General features: G+C 41.8%; 3 protein-coding genes across 11 annotated transcripts in view; 1 reads left to right on the forward strand and 2 right to left on the reverse strand.

Annotated features, from left to right (window-relative positions):
• Positions 1–6758, reverse strand: part of LOC5517523 (adhesion G-protein coupled receptor D1-like) — a 43669-nt gene extending 36911 nt beyond the window's left edge. For 2 of the 5 annotated variants that reach the window (XM_048734023.1, XM_048734021.1), the window contains exons 1-3: positions 3185–3455; positions 2954–3053; positions 350–727 (exon numbers count right to left, since the gene is read on the reverse strand). In XM_048734023.1, coding sequence (XP_048589980.1) covers positions 350–727; positions 2954–3017 — 442 coding nt within the window. In that variant the 5' untranslated portion in view covers positions 3018–3053; positions 3185–3455. Of the gene's footprint in view, positions 1–349; positions 728–2953; positions 3054–3184; positions 3459–6623 lie in introns of those variants that run through there. The other 3 variants (XM_048734020.1, XM_048734019.1, XM_048734024.1) reach the window with 3 other exon arrangements.
• Positions 1–27795, forward strand: part of LOC5517557 (long-chain-fatty-acid--CoA ligase 1) — a 62347-nt gene that overhangs the window by 5314 nt on the left and 29238 nt on the right. For both annotated transcript variants that reach the window (XM_048734031.1, XM_048734032.1), the window contains exon 2: positions 8340–8568. In XM_048734031.1, coding sequence (XP_048589988.1) covers positions 8512–8568 — 57 coding nt within the window. In that variant the 5' untranslated portion in view covers positions 8340–8511. The remainder of the gene's footprint in view (positions 1–8339; positions 8569–27795) is intronic.
• The window catches only part of LOC5517520 (long-chain-fatty-acid--CoA ligase 1), a 30467-nt gene continuing 12224 nt past the window's right edge, over positions 9553–27795 (reverse strand). For all 4 annotated transcript variants that reach the window (XM_048734027.1, XM_048734029.1, XM_048734028.1 and 1 more), the window contains 11 exons: positions 27587–27669; positions 27122–27176; positions 26628–26726; positions 25797–25869; positions 24975–25063; positions 24725–24841; positions 12641–12694; positions 12480–12569; positions 12127–12228; positions 11325–11396; positions 9553–10022 (listed from right to left, as the gene is read on the reverse strand). In XM_048734027.1, the coding sequence (XP_048589984.1) occupies positions 9792–10022; positions 11325–11396; positions 12127–12228; positions 12480–12569; positions 12641–12694; positions 24725–24841; positions 24975–25063; positions 25797–25869; positions 26628–26726; positions 27122–27176; positions 27587–27669 (1065 nt within the window). In that variant the 3' untranslated portion in view covers positions 9553–9791. The remainder of the gene's footprint in view (positions 10023–11324; positions 11397–12126; positions 12229–12479; positions 12570–12640; positions 12695–24724; positions 24842–24974; positions 25064–25796; positions 25870–26627; positions 26727–27121; positions 27177–27586; positions 27670–27795) is intronic.

Genomic DNA, 27795 nt, shown 5'->3' on the forward strand with positions numbered 1-27795 from the left:
GGCGAAACCTAGACTTTTCGTCGAAATTTCCACCGGGTCAGCTAATCTTCATTTACGGCCTGTCAATCAACTTACTCGTCGGGTAAGAAATAAATTGTTCGGGTTGACTTTTCGCCGGGTAGTCGGATAGGCCGAAAATTTCCGTCGGGTCAGGTTTCGCCGGGTCCGTTACAGTATGGTGTCTTTACGACTCAAGTTGTGCTGTCGCATACAACTTAATCGTGATTTCAAAAACAGCCTTTACCCTTAACAAAAATACACCAGTTTGACGGACTGAAGATAAAATACTTAAAATTATTTAAACAGAGCTGACACTTCTCCTTATGCTGTATGTAAGACTTGAACCCACCTCTTTTTTGACAAATGAACGGGTTGTCGACGGTACAGGAAAGGCATAGACTGAGGTTCCTGGCTGACAAACAGAAGCAATCTTTTCCCTCATTGATGAGGTCCGCTTCTTTGCTTGAAGTCAGATTCTCCAGCAGGGCTTTTGGAATCTTCTCGTCGTTCGCCCAGACAAATGAGCCTCCCTTGTATCTTAGCCCTATCCAGTAGCTCTGCGAATCCTGGAGCTTGGACTGAACGAGCTGTAAGTCAGCTACAGATTTAAACCGAGCAAATTGCTCGCCTCGCTCATAGCATGTTTTGTTAGCTGTTGTCCAAGATGACTTTTCCGATACATCGCTGATGATATAGTCCACGCTAGACACCGGCTGGCTGTGAACATCTGTAGGAAAAAAAATATTGCTTATACTGGCTCTTTCATTTGCCAGAGCTATAGCAGGCCTCGAAATGTTATGGGGGGATCGCAACTGTCAGTCACGCCTTATTTAGAGCCTGCATGACAGGAAGCGCGCCAAAACAAATTGAAATGTCCTCGAAAACATTGGCGATAAAATAACTACTTGAAATGTCCGTTATGAATAATGTATCCTTAGAACCGTAAACATAGAAATAATTGTATATTTTAACTAGAAAAAGTGTCCAACTATATTGTACTATGTACCAATAAAGGTGGTTTATGTAATAAAGTTTCTTTTGCATATGCTAGTACTAAGCATTTTCTTTTAATCCTGACGAGTATTCCCTGCTGCGCTTAGAAAGTTTTGAAGAATAATTAAACTCCAAATTAAAAGACCAAATTTTTAGTTTTAGGGAAGTTTTTTTATTTCGAATATCAAAGTGCTAAAAAATAACATGATTCTTTTAGAATAATTTCCATTCATTATGAGAAAAAACTCATTTAAGTTGGACGTTTGCTTTCCTTTCACATATGCTTGTTAGGTTTGTACGCAAGGCCACCGCTGTGATCACTGAAAAAATATATATTTGCCTTTATTATTTACTCAGTTACAAATTGACTTTGAACAAACACACAACACCAGCAAAATCAAGCTGAACTAGCCTTTTTGCAAAATAGTGAATCATATTGTCACTCCCCCCTTGAGAAGTTCGGGAGACTCAAATTATGTTATTTTACTACACATTTCCCATCACGAAATTGTTAGTCAACTAAAGGAAGGTTTATAATATATAAAGCTCCGACATAATTTAATATATATTAATTTTTTAGCTTTTATATCACCTATTTGTAATACCAACGTTAACCAAAAACTTCAGTCTTTTTAAAGACCCCTCGGTTGCTGGAAAAAAAAAAGTCTGGATCTCCTGACAAATTTGTTGACTAGTTGTGCTGGGAATATTTTTTGGGGCGCTGAAGCGGATGCTGGTAAAAATCGTCTCGATAGGTTATACGGCAATTATTCATGTGCTGAATTGCCTTTCTACTGCTGGCTGGGGAAAAATCCTAACAGACGCTAGCTGGAAAAAAATATGAAATGGTCCCTCCTGCAAAAAGGAACAGATAACTTTTCCCAAGCAACTTCTAAAATGGATATTTTCGGCATCAAAACATATTCAAACGAAAACATATGCCTTTTTAACGTGTTTCGGGAAGGGGGGCTCGTTGTATACTCTTGTATCTGCGTCCTGCAAGCATTGTTAAAATCAATCTTACTTTATACGCTTAATTTATATAAGGTAAACCGGTTAAATATCCTAAATGCTTCAATAATGGCATGCAAAAAAATCATAATGAATTTCATTGCAATATTCAAGACTTTCACTTATTATTAGGCATCGATATGAAAGGTACCTATGGTGGGATTTGACGAAGTTTTGACATGAGTTTGGTAAGGATACCCCCCCCCCCCCCCCTCTGCACCATTTCCTCACCTTTTTGGGATGAATATTATATAAAAAAAACCTTATTGGCGTTTTGAGGCGAGAACAACATAACATTATCCTTCGCGGCTATGTGGAAACGCTTCTTATAAGTTGAACTTTTAATGAAAAGTAGGTTATATTAAACCTACAATGCTTCTGCTCTGTTTGTTATCCATATCGACTACTTAATGACAAAAAACTCTATATCATTTATAGCTATAGATTAAAATTTTATTTACAAGATTCCTTAGACTCACCAAATGATTAGTTCTGTTTTAACCAGTTTTTTAGAATCATAGCGAGATAAAAAGGCCTCTCAATCGACCATCTCAATTGGCTAATGGCTTTTTATTGTTAAAGAGAACACTCTTTTAGTTTCATGGGGTGGGAACTTCAACAAATTGTCCGCCCCATGTGTTCAGATTTTTTCTTTGTTTGTTTCTCTCCTAGCATGGATGTTCCTGTTCGCCATTATTGAATACAAAATGCCTAATAATTATTCCATGGAAACAATAGGAATTACCGAGTGCAAATTGCTGTCTAAAACACTACTTCCTTATTCATTAAGAAGAAACTGTAATATTTTTATGGCAATTTCCGAGAGTTACGGAGTGAACCGCAAGGTGACAGCCGATAAAGAGACGCCATTGAAGAACTAAAAGCACCAAACCATTAAAACAATTTATTTTATTTTAAGGGAAGCTAAGATATGGTAAAGATTACTTACTTGGGGCAATTTGTAGAAATATTTCGATGAATAGAATAGTTGGAATGATTTGAAGTGTTATCATTTTTTTTTTCTGTCCAGGAATATTTTCTCAAATGACCTGAAAAGATAAAAATTGTGTCAATAATAAGAAACGAACTATGTATGTTTTCATGATTGCGTGAATTGAACTTCGAGATCCATAATATCTAAGTAAAAGTTAACATGGATTAGAATAACTGCGCCTCTAACCTCGCTTGGATATGATAATCAACTGACTAGCAAAATGTCAATGAGAACATAACATCTCCAACTTGTCACCAAGGATGATGGGAAAATTCCTAGCCGATCTCTTGTCTCCCGCGAGACGGGAATTTACGAGACGGGATATGCGAGTTGCTTGTATGGGGCGCCTTGTGACAGGGGAAAATATAATGCTTGTATTCGGAGTTTGTTTTTGAAAGGCGTTGAAGAGCTCATATTGTTCCGGTCGATAATTGGAATAACCGCTTGCCGCGTTTTTCATCCACTTGAGATTACGCACAAGAGTGAACACGGGATGACGATTCAACAGTTCCTAAGTAAATATTAGGTACACAATGGGTTAAATGCCAAATATACACATATTTGGCATATATATACATATTTTTTAATCCTGAAATTATTATTATTTTTTTTACTGCAATAGGAATGGAGTAGCTCACTGAAAGTCCTTGCGCGGGCTTACAGAATTATTTCAAGTGCGAAAGCTTTTCGAAAGCTTTTTATTTTGCTATTTTCTAAACAGAAAAAAAACGGGAATAATTAAAAAAAACATAACTCTTCAAGAAGCCTCCTTTAATTATGAAATGTAAATACCTTGCTCATTTTCTCGACATTTTTTTCACCGATGGAGTATGAATTACGGTGAAATAATTTAAAAAACAAAACATCTAAAAGAAATTAAGTTCTTTTCTTCACACATTTTTCTGTGTACGGAAGAATGAAAGCGTAATAAGTAACGGAACAAACTCCTAAATATTATTTCAGGGTATATTACCTTGTGTCAACGTGAAAGATCTTCGACATAATTGGCTAAACATGTCAGGAACTATGTATTTTTTAAGCACTAAGAAAAGCGGAATCATAAGATGTCAGTGCTCAGTAAAACTGTCTTTATTTATCTATACCATTGTCATAACAACCGAGAGGCTCGAGAAGTGCTTATCCTAAAGCCCTTGCAAACGACTGCTATAAACACAAAGATTTTTCACTAAACATCTAAAAAGAACATTTTCACTAGTCAATTCCTCCATATTTGGAGATTGTATACCTTATCTGAGAGTCCGCTTCAAACATTCCTCTTTTCGCGCACCCCACCCCCACCCTTATTAAAAAAGGCGAAACTGACCATCGTCAAACGGGAGTCCTTCCCATATGAAGAAAACGTTGTCGTTTTTGGGGGTCCTTCTCAACTAACTAAAGTTGGTCACAGTAACTGTTTTTCTCTTCTGGTTACAAGTCGTAAAGTTTACGGAGCCCCTGGGGTACACTCACCTTAAAAAATACAAGAATCATGCAGATTTTCCAAATAAGGAATATAATAGTTTCCTTATATGGAAGTGACCGCGTTTGGCAAAAACGACAATTTTGTGCTCAATTTTCTTGATATGTATTAAAAAAATCATGAGTGCCCTCGACTTAACTATTTCTACTGAATGCAGCAAAATATGGATGATATGGTATTTTTATATCATCTATGCAATATCGATGTATTCCATCAGATAGTCGATGTATACCAGATAGTCTTGGGTTTAAAACTAAACACTTCTATAGAACGCTTTCAACAAGTCTCCTGCAGACGCATGCGCATTGCAATAATGTCAATCATCTAACACTTACAGGGGTTGGACAAATAACGAACCCCGGGGGCGGGGGGTGTCAATCTTGAAATGCCTTCGGTCTGGGTATTCAAAGAAATCCTTTCGTAGCCCATTGTTATACTTTTTATATCTTTTACTACATCTACTTTTATTGCATCACGTGACCATCTTCTTTGAAAAACCTGACATTCTCTCGATCACTTTTTCCTGATTATTTATGTGGGTAGATATTTAAAATGACAAATTGTGAGAAAGCTAACAGAGTAGAGCTTTAAGCCTGTCACTCTATAAATTCCCGGTGGTGGTGGAGGTGGTTGAGTTTGATTGTTATTCAAATTCGAAATAAAGTCGTAAATCAAAATAAAGCTTTAGTGTTTTAAGACCTTGGGGCGTCTTACGGATTAATAAAAACCATCTGTAACTATCACTACCAAACATAAGCACCAACAACGTAGAATGCCGAATACGTTGTTTGCGTGAACACTTTCATTTTGTATTACTGTGTCGGCAGCCATTTTGTCATCCTAGCAAATAAGTATCAAGTGCGAAAAAGCACCCATTTCCATCGACTGATTGGGAAAGCTGCTGCGGTATGTTTGATTGTATTAAAGAATACTGTTTTTTAGGTGCGGTTACTTTTAGATCCCTTTTTAAGTCCTACCAATAACAATTTTGTGGAAGACAAGGCCTATAAGAAACTCCACTTTTTTTATAAGAACTTCCAGCCTGAGATTTCATCAAATTTTAAGAACATGCTAACAACATGCCGAGGCTCAGATAGCTCAGATAGTCCTGATGCGTTCTAAAATGCAGAATCAAATTGTGCTCATAGTAACAACCTTTTTATTGCTATTGATCCTTAGTGAAATTCTCTTTCTAATATTTCATTGGGTATTATATTCATAAATAGACAAAAATTAAAGAACATCGTAAAGAACATATTCATGCTTAAAATGTCCCAAAAATAAGAACGTCATAGCCTCAACTGAAAATTAGACGTTCTTATAAAAAAAAGAGTGTTGTTCTAAATACATCTTGTCAAATGGCATTTATTTATTACATTGAAATAATCTAAAGTGTTTGATGCTAGAACACTTAGCTTGGCGTTGTTGGTTAAGCTGGGATCTACGAGTCTTTCACCGCTAAAAATTGGCAAAAGAGTTATGGATTGTTTCGTTCATCAATGGTTGTATGCGATTATGAAATGGACAAAACTCGTCACTTTTAGTCAAGGGTGATGGAAGCACACGAAGGCCAGTCAGTCAAATTTATGTTTTATCGCCGCACAAGTCTTATGTTCTTTCTCCACAAGTTTTCGCCTCTTTGATCCCTCTAAATCTCCAGCCTTCGGGCGTTGCGGTCTTACGATCATCGTCCCTCACGTACTGCGGGCTCACAGACACGGCGGTAATCCAGTCTACACCTCCCATGGTGTGTTTCATATGGAAGATAGGTTTATGGTCTTAAATTGTGAGTTTCGAAACCCTCCTTGTATTGCTGACAGATTGCCTCTTTGCAAAATGAAACCAGTAAATTGATTGTGAAAGAGATAGAAACCAAAAAAAAAGAGCATATGGAAGTTCAGCAATAGGACAAGGAGATAAGAGCCTTGGTTTACAAAACAAAAGTTAAAAGCTTTGACGCCCAAACAAGGGCCTTTTTTTCCAACTCACTGATTCAAAAACAAGTAAATGGAAAGAACGATGCATGGTTATGTAAGGTAGTCTATCAATTTAGACAACTATTAGATTTTAGTGAACGAGAAAATTGCTAGAAGTGTCAGCACAAATAAGTATGAAACATGTTATAATTATGATAAGCAAACATACCAAATATCCAAATGCTTACAGATGTAGCTACTCGAGTATGTGCCTAGGATGCAAGCAAGGCTTATCTTGTAACGTGAGCATTCAAAATATACTGACTGTTTAGTAACTCGCGCTGCACTAGAGTCGTGGTTTTGAAAGCAGCTGACGAATTAACACACATCCAATTTTTCCACTAAACAACGGGGTACTTTGCATGTATATCCTATTAGCTTTCAACGCAAGGGACAAACAGGATTTATAAGTAATTGTCTGAGCTACATTTCACAAACCATATTATTAAGGCAGCATATTAAGGTGATTGAAAAGATTTCTAGATGTCTCCTTTTCCGTTTTAACATATTGAAAAAATAATATCAGTTGATAAAAGAAATAAAACAAAGAGTTATTTCTTTTGAATATTTTTTCCATTCCGAAGAAAAATATAATTAACTATGTTACATTTGACTTCACAATACCGCATGCTGAGTTAAAGGATGTTGTGGAAAACATTATTAAATCTTAGCGATTTCTCTATTAAGAACACAGCAGATAGAAAATGGAAAGCATAATATCCAAGATAAGAATAAAAGACGGGGATCTAGCTTTTATTCAAAAAGAAACCCTAGCAAGTTAGATCAAAATAGATGGATCTAGAGAAGCCAAAAGAAAAAGAAATAAAATAAAAAATAATAAAAATGAGGGGAGAGCAGTATTTTGCTGATTTTAGTTATATGACATAATTGTTTTCGAAAAACAATTTTTTCGAAAAAAAATCAAATATTTTCATCAACAAGTAAACGTTGTAACGTAATATTGAAACAAAATAACAAGATAATCATAAGTTATTCAAAACAAGATAATTAATTATAACGTATTCAAAACAAGATAATTAATTTACAATGTATTCAAAGCAATATAATTAATTATAACGTCTTCGAAACAGCATAAATAACTTTAACGTATTCGAAACAAGTTACTTAATCATAATTTAAAACGAGGTGATTTATAACGTATTCGAAACAAGTTAATCAATTATAACGTATTCGAAGCAGGACGGGAAACCTGTGATGTTTTTAAAACGCTAGGGCCTGGGCTTGTTCAAAATGGCGGCCTGCAAAATAGTAGTAACTACAAACTTCTGCAAGTTTACACGGAAATTCTCGACGTACAAAGTTCTAGGGCGAAAAATATTATTAAAAAAAAAAACAAGAAAAAAGAAAACACAATATTGAAGCGGACTTCTAAACATGATATGTAGCTGTAGCTACAAAAAATATGTAATTAATCATAATTTTTTATACTTTAATGCTTTTGATTAGCGATACGATTTTATTAAAAGTTAGATTTTGTCTCGAGGTCAGCGACGCGTAACAGAATATAAAAAAAAGATTGTTACAAAAAACTGCATGTATATTTGAAGAAAGACTTTGGACGAGATTGCTCTATAAGAGGTAATAAATAAAAGGTGGCAGAAAGTGATAAATAAATAAACGCCATTCTCGCATTATCGCCATTGTGTGATTGTAAGAAATATAAGAATAAACTTTATATCCATATTATGAGAAATAGAGTAAACGCCATATCGAAAATTAATTCCACAGCGAGATTACAAGAAATGAAATAAACGGCATAACAAAATTTTAAAATCTCACCTTAGCATTAAATGACTGCCCCCACCCCTTCTCTTTTTTTGTGTGTAATCACTGACAGTTTAAAGTTTTGCCGCCAAAACAGCAGGTGTTGTTTGTAACACTAGAACCAGCACAAGGTGTGGTGCCATTAAGGCGAACAGCACACAGAGACTAGAGAGCACCACACACGACGCGTATACTTTAGCCAGCCGGGCCATAACAGTTTCACACCCACGGCTATCAGACACTACCGTACCAACAATCTTTTCTCGAAGGAGATGAAGGCGAGGAATACGAGTGTGGAGTTGCCAGAGATGCAATCAGTGGAGATTGAGGTTAGTGTGGCCTGCTCTTATACTTACTAAACACGCGTTTAACAAATCTTAGAAAACAAATCACTACTACTTTGTACCTTCTTTTTGGTTCTAATGACTCCTAATTTATCAGACTGTAAGTCATCTCAACTGTTAAAAGAAGACTAAACCAAGGATCGGTTTTTTAGGAAGCTATAGCTTTGTAAACATATTTCCAGTTCTCATTCATTCATGCTGTCCCCGTTAATGCTTTTAAAATGGCTACAGAACCGGTTCAAATAACTTAAGAGAAGTAACAGATAGCGTCACATCTCGTGTGCTGAGTGTATTGCGGCAATACTAAATATTTCGAGATACAAAAATCGTCATTCGTATAAAGTAAAGTACGTTTTTTTTTTCCGAACTGTTTTTCCCTAATCCTTAACCGTATACTAATCACAGTCAATCGTAATACTTTATTTCATTTAATTGTTTCTGTGAAGTCTTAAAAAATATATATACATTTAGTTGAGCATGAATCAGCTTGCTCTATGTAATGACCGTACGTTGGCGTAAAAACTGTTGTGTGCCGTCGCTGGCTCGATGTGAAGCGTTCTCTTTGGTCTCGGAGGGCACATGGCGGCTTTTATAATGTGCGGTTTAGCGGTGACCAAAGATTAAGGGTATACTCAATACCACTTATTATTCGCATTGAATCTCCATTGGTCTTTGATAAGAACTCCAAAAATCAGTCGAAAAAGATACAATCGATATAATATAACTGATATAATAATATAAATGCCCAACTAAAGAGATCTGGCACTGAAAATGGCTATAAGCTGCAACCGCTTCTTTCTTAACAGGAATCCATAAATGTGTAGTACGACAAAAAAAAAATCATTCTTCTTTGCACATTTCTGTGCCCTGTGATCCTTTTTAGATATGATTGTCGATAGCTAGTGTGTTTATAGTATAACCATAGCCATACCACATGTCCCATTCGGGACATTTGATTGTATAGCAAAATACAAAAAGTGCAGTTCTTTATTTTGAAAATGATAATCCATGTCCAATACAAATTGATAATAACAAGACCTTTTACAGAAGCCACTGTGATACACTTTCACTTTTACAAAAATTGTAATAAGCAATGACGAAAATGATAATAATTTTAGTGAATAAGATTAAAATCCAAATATTGTGAACAATTGAACTTTCAAGCACCCTGTATACTATCGCCATGGCCTACGCATGCGCAATTCTATCTACCGCGCGTCTGTGTATACGTTAGACTCGTTCCCAGCTTTCCCTTTCATCTCAAGATTTAGGTTAACCTCGTTCCTGGGCCTCTCGCCCTTAGTCTCGACCTCGTGGTACAGGCTTTCGATGACGTCATGGAATGCTTTGATGATCTGGGGACGCTTGATCTTGAATGTGGCGGTCATCAGATCATTCTCGACGCTGAACGCCTCGGGATGAAGATGCACTGCCTTAACCTGGGTAGATGAGAATTGAATGGTAGCGTCCTACATATTAATATATCCCTATATTGATATACACCTATATTGATAAACACCTATATTTGATATACACCCATATTGATAAACACCTATATTGATATACACCCATATTGATATACACCTATATTGATATACACCCATATTGATATACACCCACATTGATAAACACCTATATTGATATACACTCATATTGATATACACCTATATTGACTGAAATACACCTCTATTAATATACACCCATATTGATATACACCTATATTGATATACACCCATATTGATATACACCTATATTGATATACACCTATATTGACTGAAATACAACTATATTGATATACACCCATATTGATATACACCTATATTGATATACACCCATATTGATATACACCTATATTGATATACACCTATATTGATATACACCTATTTAAAATAAGGTTGCACTCAGAGACCATGTGTATCGTAACCCGCAATGCTTCATGGGTATCAAGTAAATAAGCAAATGAGCATTAATATACATATACAGGTTTCAAAAGCTGGATACAAGGATTCAGCCGTTTTTACACTACCCATGAGCCACAGCGTTTCTACACATGAACCACAGCGTTTCTCTATATGTAGAAACCACAGGTTTCTACATATTTCGCATTTGAGCCATGCTTCAAAACTCTCGGATTATTATTATTAACATTATTTTCATTTTCATTATTATCATAATTATTTTTTCTTATGACTATCATTATTATTATTAGTGGTAACAATATCATTTCATCAATTTCAAAATTCCTCCCCTCCCCAAAGTTTAAAAAGTGGCTGTGATGTCAAACTCATAGAATCAAAAAGCCCAAACTGTCGTGATCTAGTACCAAAACAATGAATACAATACACCAAAAATTGGAATTGGACTCTGCCAAATTCGCGTTTTAATAAGACTTCTTCAGGGCAGACTCTTGTGTCTGCCCTGAAGAAGTCTTATAAAAGACGAAAATTTGTATTCTAACTCAGGCACTATTACCCCCCTCGAAACCACACCCCTCCCCCTACACCCACTTTTGGGACCACTCCGCCGACCCTGCTTTTCACTTTCACTTTAGACTTAACTAAAAAAAAATACTTCTATTAAAAGCAGAGTTAAAATATCGGAATACCCTGCCAGGATTTGATAATTGTATAATGTCTTGTTTTTATTTATTTCTAAAATTATCAATTTATAAAAGTTCTTCGGTAAAACAATCGTGGCAGGGTAATGTAAAGTTGTTCCAGAGAACCATGCATATCCTATACCTGTTCAAATGAGAACAGCTCTGCCTCTTTGCAAACTCGTACGACGTCTTCAAAAACAGCTTGCCGTACTTCCTGAAAAAAAGGAAGAAATAGATAAATACGTAGAGCGAGCCTACAAGTAGGGGGTAATGGGAGTATCAAAAGGCACGTCAATGATATCATAGTAAGTAGAAGATGGAGTACAGGTAACAGATGACACGCAAGCTAAAAAGACTCAAACAGTCCAACAAGCATTGAGTCCAACAAAATTGAGAGTCCAACAAAATTTGCTGACATATCAAGAAAATTTAGCCAAAAATTGTCGTTTTTACCAGACGCGGTCACTCCCATATAAGGAAAGTAATATATTCCTTATTTGGAAAACCTGCATGATTCTTATCATTTTTAGGGCTGCCGTACCGCAGGTGCTTCGCAAACTTTGTGAATTGTATTCGGAGTAAAAAAACAGTGACTGTGACCATCTTTAGTCAATGGAGAAGCTTCTGAAAAGAAACTAAAATTCCTCTGTACCAGACCCCTAAAACGACAACGGTTTCTCCACATGATATAGCGGGAAATGTACGGACGCGCGCGTAGTGATGAGCTTGTGACATTGAATCGAGATAACTACAGACAAGCTTTGCCGACGTTTAAAGCGTTACCCTATGTCGGAGCAAAAATAGACGAAGGGCTAACGCTTAAAACGTTAGCGAAACTACTTTGTTTTCATAGAGGCGTAAAACGTACACTTTTAATCTTTTGAATTATTTTCCTTTTATGTACTTGCATAGCATTTAATAGGATGAGCCTAAATCATAACTACCTCTTTCTCACAAAGAGTCTTCAAATCCCCTTGAATGTTCTTTTGGGCGGCCCATTTTTTTAGAACTTCTCCATCTGGAACTAGGATTGCCACGACAAATGTCTAAGATGAAGAAAAAGACTTAAAATAATCGAGTACCGACAGTTTACATTAAGGTTAAATCTATATTAATCAAATAATAAACAGAGCGGGTGTGCTTTTTCTCTGCACACTGCTCTGAAGTTTCCAGCGAAAGAGTGAACAATAAAACCTTAGACAGACTATTGAAATGCTGGTGTTGATATGATAGATAAAGGTTGGAGATGTGTTGATATTATAATGATGGCTTATGTTAATAATGATGACTTTCGTACTTTTAGCGACTCCCCATGAACAAACGCCTGGGCAACAAATGGGCTTCTTTGCGCGATATTCTCGAGCTTTCCGGGGGCAACATACTCGCCCTAAGCAAACAAAATAAATTGTGCATTAGAATGAAGTAGTCAGGAGGGGTTAAGCATCTTTGTGCGAATACCTGAGCAAGTTTGAATATATCCTTCTTCCTGTCGATTATCTTTAGGGCTCCATTCTGAGATAGCAAATCGGGTATTTTTAGAATAACCCAATAAAATTTAGCGTGCAGAGCTCAGCGACAGCGCACATAGCCGTCGCAAAACAACAACACAGCAAAACACAAAAAGACACAGCACAGCACAGCACAACACAAAAAGACACAGCACAGCACAACACAAAAAGACACAGCACAGCACAGCACAGCACAGCACAGCACAGCACAGCACAGCACAAAAAGACACAGCACAGCACAGCACAGCACAGCACAGCACAAAAAGACACAGCACAGCACAGCACAACACAAAAAGACACAGCACAGCACAGCACAACACAAAAAGACACAGCACAGCACAGCACAACACAAAAAGACACAGCACAGCACAACACAAAAAGACACAGCACAGCACAGCACAGCACAGCACAGCACAGCACAGCACAGCACAGCACAGCACAGCACAGCACAGCACAGCACAGCACAGCACAGCACAGCACAGCACAGCACAGCACAGCACAAAAAGACACAGCACAGCACAGCACAGCACAAAAAGACACAGCACAGCACAGCACAACACAAAAAGACACAGCACAGCACAGCACAACACAAAAAGACACAGCACAGCACAACACAGCACAAAAAGACACAGCACAGCACAGCACAAAAAGACACAGCACAGCACAGCACAGCACAGCACAGCACAGCACAGCACAGCACAGCACAAAAAGACACAGCACAGCACAGCACAACACAAAAAGACACAGCACAGCACAGCACAGCACAGCACAGCACAGCACAGCACAGCACAGCACAAAAAGACACAGCACAGCACAGCACAAAAAGACACAGCACAGCACAGCACAACACAAAAAGACACAGCACAGCACAGCACAGCACAAAAAGACACAGCACAGCACAGCACAACACAAAAAGACACAGCACAGCACAACACAAAAAGACACAGCACAGCACAGCACAACACAAAAAGACACAGCACAGCACAACACAAAAAGACACAGCACAGCACAACACAAAAAGACACAGCACAGCACAGCACAACACAAAAAGACACAGCACAGCACAGCACAACACAAAAAGACACAGCACAGCACAGCACAAAAAGACACAGCACAGCACAGCACAACACAAAAAGACACAGCACAGCACAGCACAGCACAGCACAGTACAGCACAGCACAGCACAGCACAGCACAACACAAAAAGACACAGCACAGCACAAAAAGACACAGCACAGCACAGCACAGCACAGCACAGCACAGCACAGCACAACACAAAAAGACACAGCACAGCACAAAAAGACACAGCACAGCACAGCACAGCACAGCACAGCACAGCACAGCACAGCACAGCACAGCACAGCACAGCACAAAAAGACACAGCACAGCACAGCACAACACAAAAAGACACGGCACAGCACAGCACAGCACAAAAAGACACAGCACAGCACAGCACAACACAAAAAGACACAGCACAGCACAGCACAACACAAAAAGACACAGCACAGCACAGCACAACACAAAAGACACAGCACAGCACAACACAGCACAAAAAGACACAGCACAGCACAGCACAACACAAAAAGACACAGCACAGCACAGCACAACACAAAAAGACACAGCACAGCACAGCACAACACAAAAGACACAGCACAGCACAACACAGCACAAAAAGACACAGCACAGCACAGCACAAAAAGACACAGCACAGCACAACACAGCACAAAAAGACACAGCACAGCACAGCACAACACAAAAAGACACAGCACAGCACAGCACAGCACAGCACAGCACAGCACAAAAAGACACAGCACAGCACAGCACAACACAAAAAGACACAGTACAGCACAGCACAGCACAAAAAGACACAGCACAGCACAGCACAACACAAAAAGACACAGCACAGCACAGCACAGCACAGCACAGCACAAAAAGACACAGCACAGCACAGCACAACACAAAAAGACACAGCACAGCACAGCACAACACAAAAAGACACAGCACAGCACAGCACAGCACAGCACAAAAAGACACAGCACAGCACAGCACAACACAAAAAGACACAGCACAGCACAGCACAGCACAGCACAAAAAGACACAGCACAACACAGCACAACACAAAAAGACACAGCACAGCACAGCACAGCACAGCACAGCACAGCACAAAAAGACACAGCACAGCACAGCACAACACAAAAAGACACAGCACAGCACAGCACAACACAAAAAGACACAGCACAACACAGCACAACACAAAAAGACACAGCACAGCACAGCACAACACAAAAAGACACAGCACAACACAGCACAACACAAAAAGACACAGCACAGCACAAAAAGACACAGCACAGCACAACACAAAAAGACACAGCACAGCACAGCACAGCACAGCACAAAAAGACACAGCACAGCACAGCACAGCACAACACAAAAAGACACAGCACAGCACAACACAAAAAGACACAGCACAGCACAGCACAAAACAAAAAGACACAGCACAGTACAGCACAGCACAACACAAAAAGACACAGCACAGCACAGCACAGCACAAAAAGACACAGCACAGCACAGCACAACACAAAAAGACACAGCACAGCACAAAAAGACACAGCACAGCACAGCACAACACAAAAAGACACAGCACAGCACAAAAAGACACAGCACAACACAGCACAACACAAAAAGACACAGCACAACACAGCACAACACAAAAAGACACAGCACAGCACAGCACAACACAAAAAGACACAGCACAGCACAGCACAACACAAAAAGACACAGCACAGCACAGCACAACACAAAAGACACAGCACAGCACAAAAAGACAGAGCACAGCACAGCACAGCACAGCACAGCACAGCACAACACAAAAAGACACAGCACAGCACAGCACAGCACAAAAAGACACAGCACAGCACAGCACAACACAAAAAGACACAGCACAGCACAGCACAGCACAGCACAAAAAGACACAGCACAGCACAGCACAACACAAAAAGACACAGCACAGCACAGCACATCACAAAAAGACACAGCACAGCACAGCACAACACAAAAAGACACAGCACAGCACAGCACAACACAAAAAGACACAGCACAGCACAGCACAGCACAAAAAGACACAGCACAGCACAGCACAACACAAAAAGACACAGCACAGCACAACACAAAAAGACACTGCACAGCACAACACAAAAAGACACAGCACAGCACAGCACAGCACAAAAAGACACAGCACAACACAGCACAACACAAAAAGACACAGCACAGCACAGCACAGCACAAAAAGACACAGCACAGCACAGCACAACACAAAAAGACACAGCACAGCACAACACAAAAAGACACAGCACAGCACAACACAAAAAGACACAGCACAGCACAGCACAACACAAAAAGACACAGCACAACACAGCACAACACAAAAAGACACAGCACAGTACAGCACAACACAAAAAGACACAGCACAGCACAGCACAAAAAGACACAGCACAACACAGCACAACACAAAAAGACACAGCACAGCACAGCACAAAAAGACACAGCACAGCACAGCACAACACAAAAAGACACAGCACAGCACAGCACAAAAAGACACAGCACAAAAAGACACAGCACAACACAAAAAGACACAGCACAGCACAGCACAACACAAAAAGACACAGCACAGCACAAAAAGACACAGCACAGCACAACACAAAAAGACACAGCACAGCACAGCACAACACAAAAAGACACAGCACAGCACAGCACAAAAAGACACAGCACAGCACAGCACAACACAAAAAGACACAGCACAGCACAGCACAACACAAAAAGACACAGCACAACACAGCACAACACAAAAAGACACAGCACAGCACAAAAAGACACAGCACAGCACAACACAAAAAGACACAGCACAGCACAGCACAAAAAGACACAGCACAGCACAGCACAGCACAACACAAAAAGACACAGCACAGCACAGCACAGCACAAAAAGACACAGCACAGCACAGCACAACACAAAAAGACACAGCACAGCACAGCACAGCACAGCACAAAAAGACACAGCACAGCACAACACAAAAAGACACAGCACAGCACAGCACAACACAAAAAGACACAGCACAGTACAGCACAGCACAACACAAAAAGACACAGCACAGCACAGCACAGCACAAAAAGACACAGCACAGCACAGCACAACACAAAAAGACACAGCACAGCACAGCACAGCACAGCACAAAAAGACACAGCACAGCACAGCACAACACAAAAAGACACGGCACAGCACAGCACAGCACAAAAAGACACAGCACAGCACAGCACAACACAAAAAGACACAGCACAGCACAGCACAACACAAAAAGACACAGCACAGCACAGCACAACACAAAAGACACAGCACAGCACAACACAGCACAAAAAGACACAGCACAGCACAGCACAACACAAAAAGACACAGCACAGCACAGCACAACACAAAAGACACAGCACAGCACAACACAGCACAAAAAGACACAGCACAGCACAGCACAAAAAGACACAGCACAGCACAACACAGCACAAAAAGACACAGCACAGCACAGCACAACACAAAAAGACACAGCACAGCACAGCACAGCACAGCACAGCACAGCACAAAAAGACACAGCACAGCACAGCACAACACAAAAAGACACAGTACAGCACAGCACAGCACAAAAAGACACAGCACAGCACAGCACAACACAAAAAGACACAGCACAGCACAGCACAGCACAGCACAGCACAAAAAGACACAGCACAGCACAGCACAACACAAAAAGACACAGCACAGCACAGCACAACACAAAAAGACACAGCACAGCACAGCACAGCACAGCACAAAAAGACACAGCACAGCACAGCACAACACAAAAAGACACAGCACAGCACAGCACAGCACAGCACAAAAAGACACAGCACAACACAGCACAACACAAAAAGACACAGCACAGCACAGCACAGCACAGCACAAAAAGACACAGCACAGCACAGCACAACACAAAAAGACACAGCACAGCACAGCACAACACAAAAAGACACAGCACAACACAGCACAACACAAAAAGACACAGCACAGCACAGCACAACACAAAAAGACACAGCACAACACAGCACAACACAAAAAGACACAGCACAGCACAAAAAGACACAGCACAGCACAACACAAAAAGACACAGCACAGCACAGCACAGCACAAAAAGACACAGCACAGCACAGCACAGCACAACACAAAAAGACACAGCACAGCACAACACAAAAAGACACAGCACAGCACAGCACAAAACAAAAAGACACAGCACAGTACAGCACAGCACAACACAAAAAGACACAGCACAGCACAGCACAGCACAAAAAGACACAGCACAGCACAGCACAACACAAAAAGACACAGCACAGCACAAAAAGACACAGCACAGCACAAAAAGACACAGCACAGCACAGCACAACACAAAAAGACACAGCACAGCACAAAAAGACACAGCACAACACAGCACAACACAAAAAGACACAGCACAACACAGCACAACACAAAAAGACACAGCACAGCACAGCACAACACAAAAAGACACAGCACAGCACAGCACAACACAAAAAGACACAGCACAGCACAGCACAACACAAAAGACACAGCACAGCACAAAAAGACAGAGCACAGCACAGCACAGCACAGCACAACACAAAAAGACACAGCACAGCACAGCACAGCACAAAAAGACACAGCACAGCACAGCACAACACAAAAAGACACAGCACAGCACAGCACAGCACAGCACAAAAAGACACAGCACAGCACAGCACAACACAAAAAGACACAGCACAGCACAGCACATCACAAAAAGACACAGCACAGCACAGCACAACACAAAAAGACACAGCACAGCACAGCACAACACAAAAAGACACAGCACAGCACAGCACAGCACAAAAAGACACAGCACAGCACAGCACAACACAAAAAGACACAGCACAGCACAACACAAAAAGACACTGCACAGCACAACACAAAAAGACACAGCACAGCACAGCACAGCACAGCACAAAAAGACACAGCACAACACAGCACAACACAAAAAGACACAGCACAGCACAAAAAGACACAGCACAGCACAGCACAACACAAAAAGACACAGCACAGCACAACACAAAAAGACACAGCACAGCACAACACAAAAAGACACAGCACAGCACAGCACAACACAAAAAGACACAGCACAACACAGCACAACACAAAAAGACACAGCACAGTACAGCACAACACAAAAAGACACAGCACAGCACAGCACAAAAAGACACAGCACAACACAGCACAACACAAAAAGACACAGCACAGCACAGCACAAAAAGACACAGCACAGCACAGCACAACACAAAAAGACACAGCACAGCACAGCACAAAAAGACACAGCACAAAAAGACACAGCACAACACAAAAAGACACAGCACAGCACAGCACAACACAAAAAGACACAGCACAACACAAAAAGACACAGCACAGCACAGCACAACACAAAAAGACACAGCACAGCACAGCACAAAAAGACACAGCACAGCACAGCACAACACAAAAAGACACAGCACAGCACAGCACAACACAAAAAGACACAGCACAACACAGCACAACACAAAAAGACACAGCACAGCACAAAAAGACACAGCACAGCACAACACAAAAAGACACAGCACAGCACAGCACAAAAAGACACAGCACAGCACAGCACAGCACAACACAAAAAGACACAGCACAGCACAGCACAGCACAAAAAGACACAGCACAGCACAGCACAACACAAAAAGACACAGCACAGCACAGCACAGCACAGCACAAAAAGACACAGCACAGCACAACACAAAAAGACACAGCACAGCACAGCACAACACAAAAAGACACAGCACAGTACAGCACAGCACAACACAAAAAGACACAGCACAGCACAGCACAGCACAAAAAGACACAGCACAGCACAGCACAACACAAAAAGACACAGCACAGCACAGCACAGCACAAAAAGACACAGCACAGCACAGCACAACACAAAAAGACACAGCACAGCACAGCACAGCACAAAAAGACACAGCACAGCACAGCACAACACAAAAAGACACAGCACAGCACAGCACAGCACAAAAAGACACAGCACAGCACAGCACAACACAAAAAGACACAGCACAGCACAGCACAGCACAGCACAGCACAGCACAGCACAACACAACACAAAAAGACACAGCACAACACAGCACAGCACAACACAAAAAGACACAGCACAGCACAGCACAACACAAAAAGACACAGCACAGCACAGCACAAAAAGACACAGCACAGCACAGCACAACACAAAAAGACACAACACAGCACAACACAAAAAGACACAGCACAGCACAGCACAACACAAAAAGACACAGCACAGCACAGCACAAAAACACACAGCACAGCACAGCACAACACAAAAAGACACAACACAGCACAACACAAAAAGACACAGCACAGCACAACACAAAAAGACACAGCACAGCACAGCACAACACAAAAAGACACAGCACAGCACAGCACAGCACAGCACAGCACAGCACAACACAACACAAAAAGACCCAGCACAGCACAGCACAACACAAAAAGACACAGCACAACACAAAAAGACAGAGCACAGCACAGCACAGCACAGCACAGCACAGCACAGCACAGCACAGCACAGCACAGCACAGCACAGCACAGCACAGCACAGCACAGCACAGCACAGCACAGCACAGCACAGCACAGCACAGCACAGCACAGCACAGCACAGCACAGCACAGCACAGCACAGCACAGCACAAAAAGACACAGCACAGCACAGCACAACACAAAAAGACACAGCACAGCACAGCACAACACAAAAAGACACAGCACAGCACAGCACAGCACAGCACAGCACAGCACAGCACAAAAAGACACAGCACAGCACAGCACAACACAAAAAGACACAGCACAGCACAGCACAGCACAAAAAGACACAGCACAGCACAACACAGCACAACACAAAAAGACACAGCACAGCACAGCACAGCACAACACAAAAAGACAGCACAGCACAGCACAACACAAAAAGACACAGCACAGCACAGCACAAAAAGACACAGCACAGCACAGCACAACACAAAAAAACACAGCACAACACAAAAAGACACAGCACAGCACAGCACAACACAAAAAGACACAGCACAGCACAGCACAACACAGCACAACACAAAAAGACACAGCACAGCACAGCACAGCACAGCACAAAAAGACACAGCACAGCACAGCACAACACAAAAAGACACAGCACAGCACAGCACAACACAAAAAGACACAGCACAACACAGCACAACACAAAAAGACACAGCACAGCACAGCACAACACAAAAAGACACAGCACAACACAGCACAACACAAAAAGACACAGCACAGCACAAAAAGACACAGCACAGCACAACACAAAAAGACACAGCACAGCACAGCACAGCACAGCACAGCACAAAAAGACACAGCACAGCACAGCACAGCACAACACAAAAAGACACAGCACAGCACAACACAAAAAGACACAGCACAGCACAGCACAAAACAAAAAGACACAGCACAGTACAGCACAGCACAACACAAAAAGACACAGCACAGCACAGCACAGCACAAAAAGACACAGCACAGCACAGCACAACACAAAAAGACACAGCACAGCACAAAAAGACACAGCACAGCACAAAAAGACACAGCACAGCACAGCACAACACAAAAAGACACAGCACAGCACAAAAAGACACAGCACAACACAGCACAACACAAAAAGACACAGCACAACACAGCACAACACAAAAAGACACAGCACAGCACAGCACAACACAAAAAGACACAGCACAGCACAGCACAACACAAAAAGACACAGCACAGCACAGCACAACACAAAAGACACAGCACAGCACAAAAAGACAGAGCACAGCACAGCACAGCACAGCACAACACAAAAAGACACAGCACAGCACAGCACAGCACAAAAAGACACAGCACAGCACAGCACAGCACAACACAAAAAGACACAGCACAGCACAGCACAGCACAGCACAAAAAGACACAGCACAGCACAGCACAACACAAAAAGACACAGCACAGCACAGCACATCACAAAAAGACACAGCACAGCACAGCACAACACAAAAAGACACAGCACAGCACAGCACAACACAAAAAGACACAGCACAGCACAGCACAGCACAAAAAGACACAGCACAGCACAGCACAACACAAAAAGACACAGCACAGCACAACACAAAAAGACACTGCACAGCACAACACAAAAAGACACAGCACAGCACAGCACAGCACAGCACAAAAAGACACAGCACAACACAGCACAACACAAAAAGACACAGCACAGCACAAAAAGACACAGCACAGCACAGCACAACACAAAAAGACACAGCACAGCACAACACAAAAAGACACAGCACAGCACAACACAAAAAGACACAGCACAGCACAGCACAACACAAAAAGACACAGCACAACACAGCACAACACAAAAAGACACAGCACAGTACAGCACAACACAAAAAGACACAGCACAGCACAGCACAAAAAGACACAGCACAACACAGCACAACACAAAAAGACACAGCACAGCACAGCACAAAAAGACACAGCACAGCACAGCACAACACAAAAAGACACAGCACAGCACAGCACAAAAAGACACAGCACAAAAAGACACAGCACAACACAAAAAGACACAGCACAGCACAGCACAACACAAAAAGACACAGCACAACACAAAAAGACACAGCACAGCACAGCACAACACAAAAAGACACAGCACAGCACAGCACAAAAAGACACAGCACAGCACAGCACAACACAAAAAGACACAGCACAGCACAGCACAACACAAAAAGACACAGCACAACACAGCACAACACAAAAAGACACAGCACAGCACAAAAAGACACAGCACAGCACAACACAAAAAGACACAGCACAGCACAGCACAAAAAGACACAGCACAGCACAGCACAGCACAACACAAAAAGACACAGCACAGCACAGCACAGCACAAAAAGACACAGCACAGCACAGCACAACACAAAAAGACACAGCACAGCACAGCACAGCACAGCACAAAAAGACACAGCACAGCACAACACAAAAAGACACAGCACAGCACAGCACAACACAAAAAGACACAGCACAGTACAGCACAGCACAACACAAAAAGACACAGCACAGCACAGCACAGCACAAAAAGACACAGCACAGCACAGCACAACACAAAAAGACACAGCACAGCACAGCACAGCACAAAAAGACACAGCACAGCACAGCACAACACAAAAAGACACAGCACAGCACAGCACAGCACAAAAAGACACAGCACAGCACAGCACAACACAAAAAGACACAGCACAGCACAGCACAGCACAAAAAGACACAGCACAGCACAGCACAACACAAAAAGACACAGCACAGCACAGCACAGCACAGCACAGCACAGCACAACACAACACAAAAAGACACAGCACAACACAGCACAGCACAACACAAAAAGACACAGCACAGCACAGCACAACACAAAAAGACACAGCACAGCACAGCACAAAAAGACACAGCACAGCACAGCACAACACAAAAAGACACAACACAGCACAACACAAAAAGACACAGCACAGCACAGCACAACACAAAAAGACACAGCACAGCACAGCACAAAAACACACAGCACAGCACAGCACAACACAAAAAGACACAACACAGCACAACACAAAAAGACACAGCACAGCACAACACAAAAAGACACAGCACAGCACAGCACAACACAAAAAGACACAGCACAGCACAGCACAGCACAGCACAGCACAGCACAACACAACACAAAAAGACCCAGCACAGCACAGCACAACACAAAAAGACACAGCACAACACAAAAAGACAGAGCACAGCACAGCACAGCACAGCACAGCACAGCACAGCACAGCACAGCACAGCACAGCACAGCACAGCACAGCACAGCACAGCACAGCACAGCACAGCACAGCACAGCACAGCACAGCACAGCACAGCACAGCACAGCACAGCACAGCACAGCACAGCACAGCACAGCACAGCACAGCACAGCACAGCACAGCACAAAAAGACACAGCACAGCACAGCACAACACAAAAAGACACAGCACAGCACAGCACAACACAAAAAGACACAGCACAGCACAGCACAGCACAGCACAGCACAGCACAGCACAGCACAGCACAGCACAAAAAGACACAGCACAGCACAGCACAACACAAAAAGACACAGCACAGCACAGCACAGCACAAAAAGACACAGCACAGCACAACACAGCACAACACAAAAAGACACAGCACAGCACAGCACAGCACAACACAAAAAGACAGCACAGCACAGCACAACACAAAAAGACACAGCACAGCACAGCACAAAAAGACACAGCACAGCACAGCACAACACAAAAAAACACAGCACAACACAAAAAGACACAGCACAGCACAGCACAACACAAAAAGACACAGCACAGCACAGCACAACACAGCACAACACAAAAAGACACAGCACAGCACGGCACAACACAAAAAGACACAGCACAGCACAGCACAACACAAAAAGACACAGCACAGCACAGCACAACACAAAAAGACACAGCACAACACAGCACAACACAAAAAGACACAGCACAACACAGCACAACACAGCACAACACAAAAAGACACAGCACAGCACAAAAAGACACAGCACAGCACAGCACAACACAAAAAGACACAGCACAGCACAGCACAACACAAAAAGACAGCACAGCACAACACAAAAAGACACAGCACAGCACAACACAAAAGGACACAGCACAGCACAACACAAAAAGACACAGCACAGTACAGCACAACACAGCACAAAAAAAGACTAAACACAACAAGATACAACATAACAACATAACACAACACAACACAACAAGCCACATCATAACACGTCGCATGAATGCCCGGGTAGTTTTCACATGTTCTCTTGTACCTCTAGCCACATGCCTATATCTCCCGTGTGAAGCCATCCGTCTTCATCTAAAGCCTCAGCGGTTTTTTCCGGGTTTTTGTGGTAGCGGGGAATAACATTCGGTCCCTTGATGCAGACCTAGAACAAAAAATAGGCAAATATAAGATTTTTGGATAAGTTTATAAGCAGGAGAAAGTGAATTATGGACCGAGCAACAGCTAGGTAAGAGTGATGCGGTGTTAATATGTGGACTGAAGTACTTGGTAGCTACCTCTCCTTTGAGATCTTTTGTAGAGTAATTCTTCTCAGGAACGTCTACCAGTTTGATGTAATTGCAGGTAAGGGGAGGTCCTACAATACCTGCAAAACATGAATATACAGACTGAAAATACAGATTCGCTTACTAAGATAATGTTCGTGAGGCGTCCTTGAAAGCGAGTCACAAGTTTTATCGAGGAGCATTTTTGTAAAAAACTCCCATAGTTAACTATTACTTGCTGACTTTTAAACGACTCATTGATAACTGACACGTGCTGAATTCTAGACGACTCTCCGATAACTAGTGCGTCCTTACTTTTAGACGGAGTCTTACTGGCATTGCTTTCTAAAACGTGCTGTATTAAGAAGACCAATCCATAGGTAACACGTGTTGAATTTTAGACGAATCATTGCTAGATAACACGTGCTGCATTGTAAACCATTCATTGCTAGCTAACATTTTCTGAATAGCTAACACATTGATAGATAACACGCGCTGAATTTCAGACAACGCATTGATAGTTAACACGCATTGATAGCTAGAGTGGTTTTCAAAATAATGTGCAACAAAACGTAGTCGTGAAATAGTCAAGCCAGAACAAAAGAGAGCAAAGACATTCCAGTGTATTAGTACTAAATCACGTAGTATCATGGGCGTAGAAAGAGGGGTGGGCCAAGGAGCCCACCTTTCTAGCCAGAAAATGCCTTGAAATGACCTTTTGGGCCCCCTCCTGTTAAAAATCCTGGCTATGCCGCTGAGTATTTCACAGGATTTTGAAAACCACTGTTAACACTGAATTTTAGGCGACGCATTGTGATCTGGTCCAGCTTTCACCTGCTTGCATGTCTTGGGGAAGCTGCAAACTGGCGCAGGCGGTGCATTCCGTCTGACCGTATCCCTCCATGATCTAGAAATCAGTAGAAAGAGTAAATAGGTAAAAATAACAGGCCCGAACCCAAGATTTTTTCTTGGGGGGGGGATGGGGTTTCTGATAAAAGTCAAACCACCTCCGAAAGAACAAAAAGGGTTTTTTTATGCCCTTGCAGTATCTCCACGGGACGTTTATTGCCGGATTTGGCTACATAACAGAGTGATCTAGGTTATGATTTTTAGTTTTTTCTACAAATAACACGTCTATTGAGAACCAAAAGTGGACTTTTGGCCGTTGTGTTTGTGTGTGTGTGTGGGGGGCACCCACCCCCCCCCCCCCCCCCCCCCCTTCCCGGATTCGGGCCTGCATAATAATGAACGATCTGGCAAAGTATTAAAATTATTTGAAATTTTATTACAAGAACAGTTTCGATTTCAACTGAATTCAAATCATTTCGTTACAAAACTTTGGTCTGGAGTAATCGCGCCGTTCTGGTTCGGTTGAGGTTCGCCGATTGAGTGGTCCACAGTAAACGTGGGGTCGAGCTTCTCATTAATTCAATTTCGTGCGCAATAAACGGCGCGCTGATGTAGCACCATCCGTCAAAAAGCAATCTAGGCTTAGGCTAGAGATAGAGTATCGCGAACCAAGACCGCGTGCAAGATCAATGACATAGTTCAATGATACATCAATAATATCACCGGCCTCCGAATGTGCACATGTGAACTTGTGTTGACAATATAAAGAAGCCTTCTTCTTCTTCGATGTAAAACTAGAGAACTACTGCTACTCACCCTGCAATCGCCCATGGCGCATCTAAAAAAGGTCATGACTTTCGGCGACAAGGGTGCCGCCCCTGATGTGATCGCCCTCACACGACCACCAAATAGCATCTTACACACACAAAAACAACAGCAAACAAGTCATATGAAAATATCTAGTCATCAATAAGGGATTTGAAAATAAATATTGCGTGGCAAATGCTTTATGTACAATCGAAAATATCACAACAACTTCAAATCGGGCGGTAGAAAATGGATAATTTCACATAAATGGTAGTTCGCTAGAATAACAAAATGGCGGCTGGCAGAGGCTGTTCAAGAGAAATGGTGAGAATCGAGGAGAGAGGTGGATGTTTTCATGTGTCAGGGCTGCAAAGGATTGCAACTTTGCAATAGCCTGTTCGTTTGATAATGGTATCTAAATGGTGGGTAATGGTGGTATTAGTTACGCGATAAGTATAGATATTATTGATACGCTCAAGCCTACTTGACACTTGTCTCCATACCTGGACTTTCTTGAAGACAACCTTATCCCATATGGTGTTACTTCGAAAAACATTCCTTGTTAGAACAGATAAAAAAGGTTACGTGACGAATACGCGCATGATGGGAGTTTTCTAAGATCTGCTTAACGCTATCAACTATTGAAAAGCAACATTGCTCTCACCGCAAGGGTTCTTCAAAGAGCTTTGTAAGGTGCTTTTTAAAGCTGTTTTTCGCTATGTACCGAGTCGTGGCCGCCATCTTCCTTTGTTCTGGCCAAGCGGGATCTGGGGAGGAGGTGATGGGTTTGCGCGTGGCCAGAAAAGAACAAGATGGTGGCCAGAAAAAAAACAAGATGGTGGCCAGAACAAAACAAGGTGGCTGCCAGAACAAAACAAGATGGCGGCTAGCGTTGCAAGAGTTCGTAGATAAATAATATATATAGTAATCTGGACAAAGTTAAACAGTATGCTGATTTTTCCACGTACTTATTCATGTCCGCTTCCTTAGCGTGAAGACCTTTCTGGAACATCCAGCTCTTGAACTTGCTCTCAGACACTTGGGCCATGACCTTATATGGAAACAGAAGCACACCATTATCCATTTGTTCACCCAAAAGCGCAATTGCTGGAATAAGAGCCGATGCGTGCGTTTCATGTCCCAGGCGAGGCGCTTATTCGAGTGAGGAGCTTATTAC

Source organism: Nematostella vectensis, chromosome 11, assembly GCF_932526225.1.
Source record: "Nematostella vectensis chromosome 11, jaNemVect1.1, whole genome shotgun sequence".
NCBI classification, from domain to species: Eukaryota; Metazoa; Cnidaria; class Anthozoa; order Actiniaria; family Edwardsiidae; genus Nematostella; species Nematostella vectensis.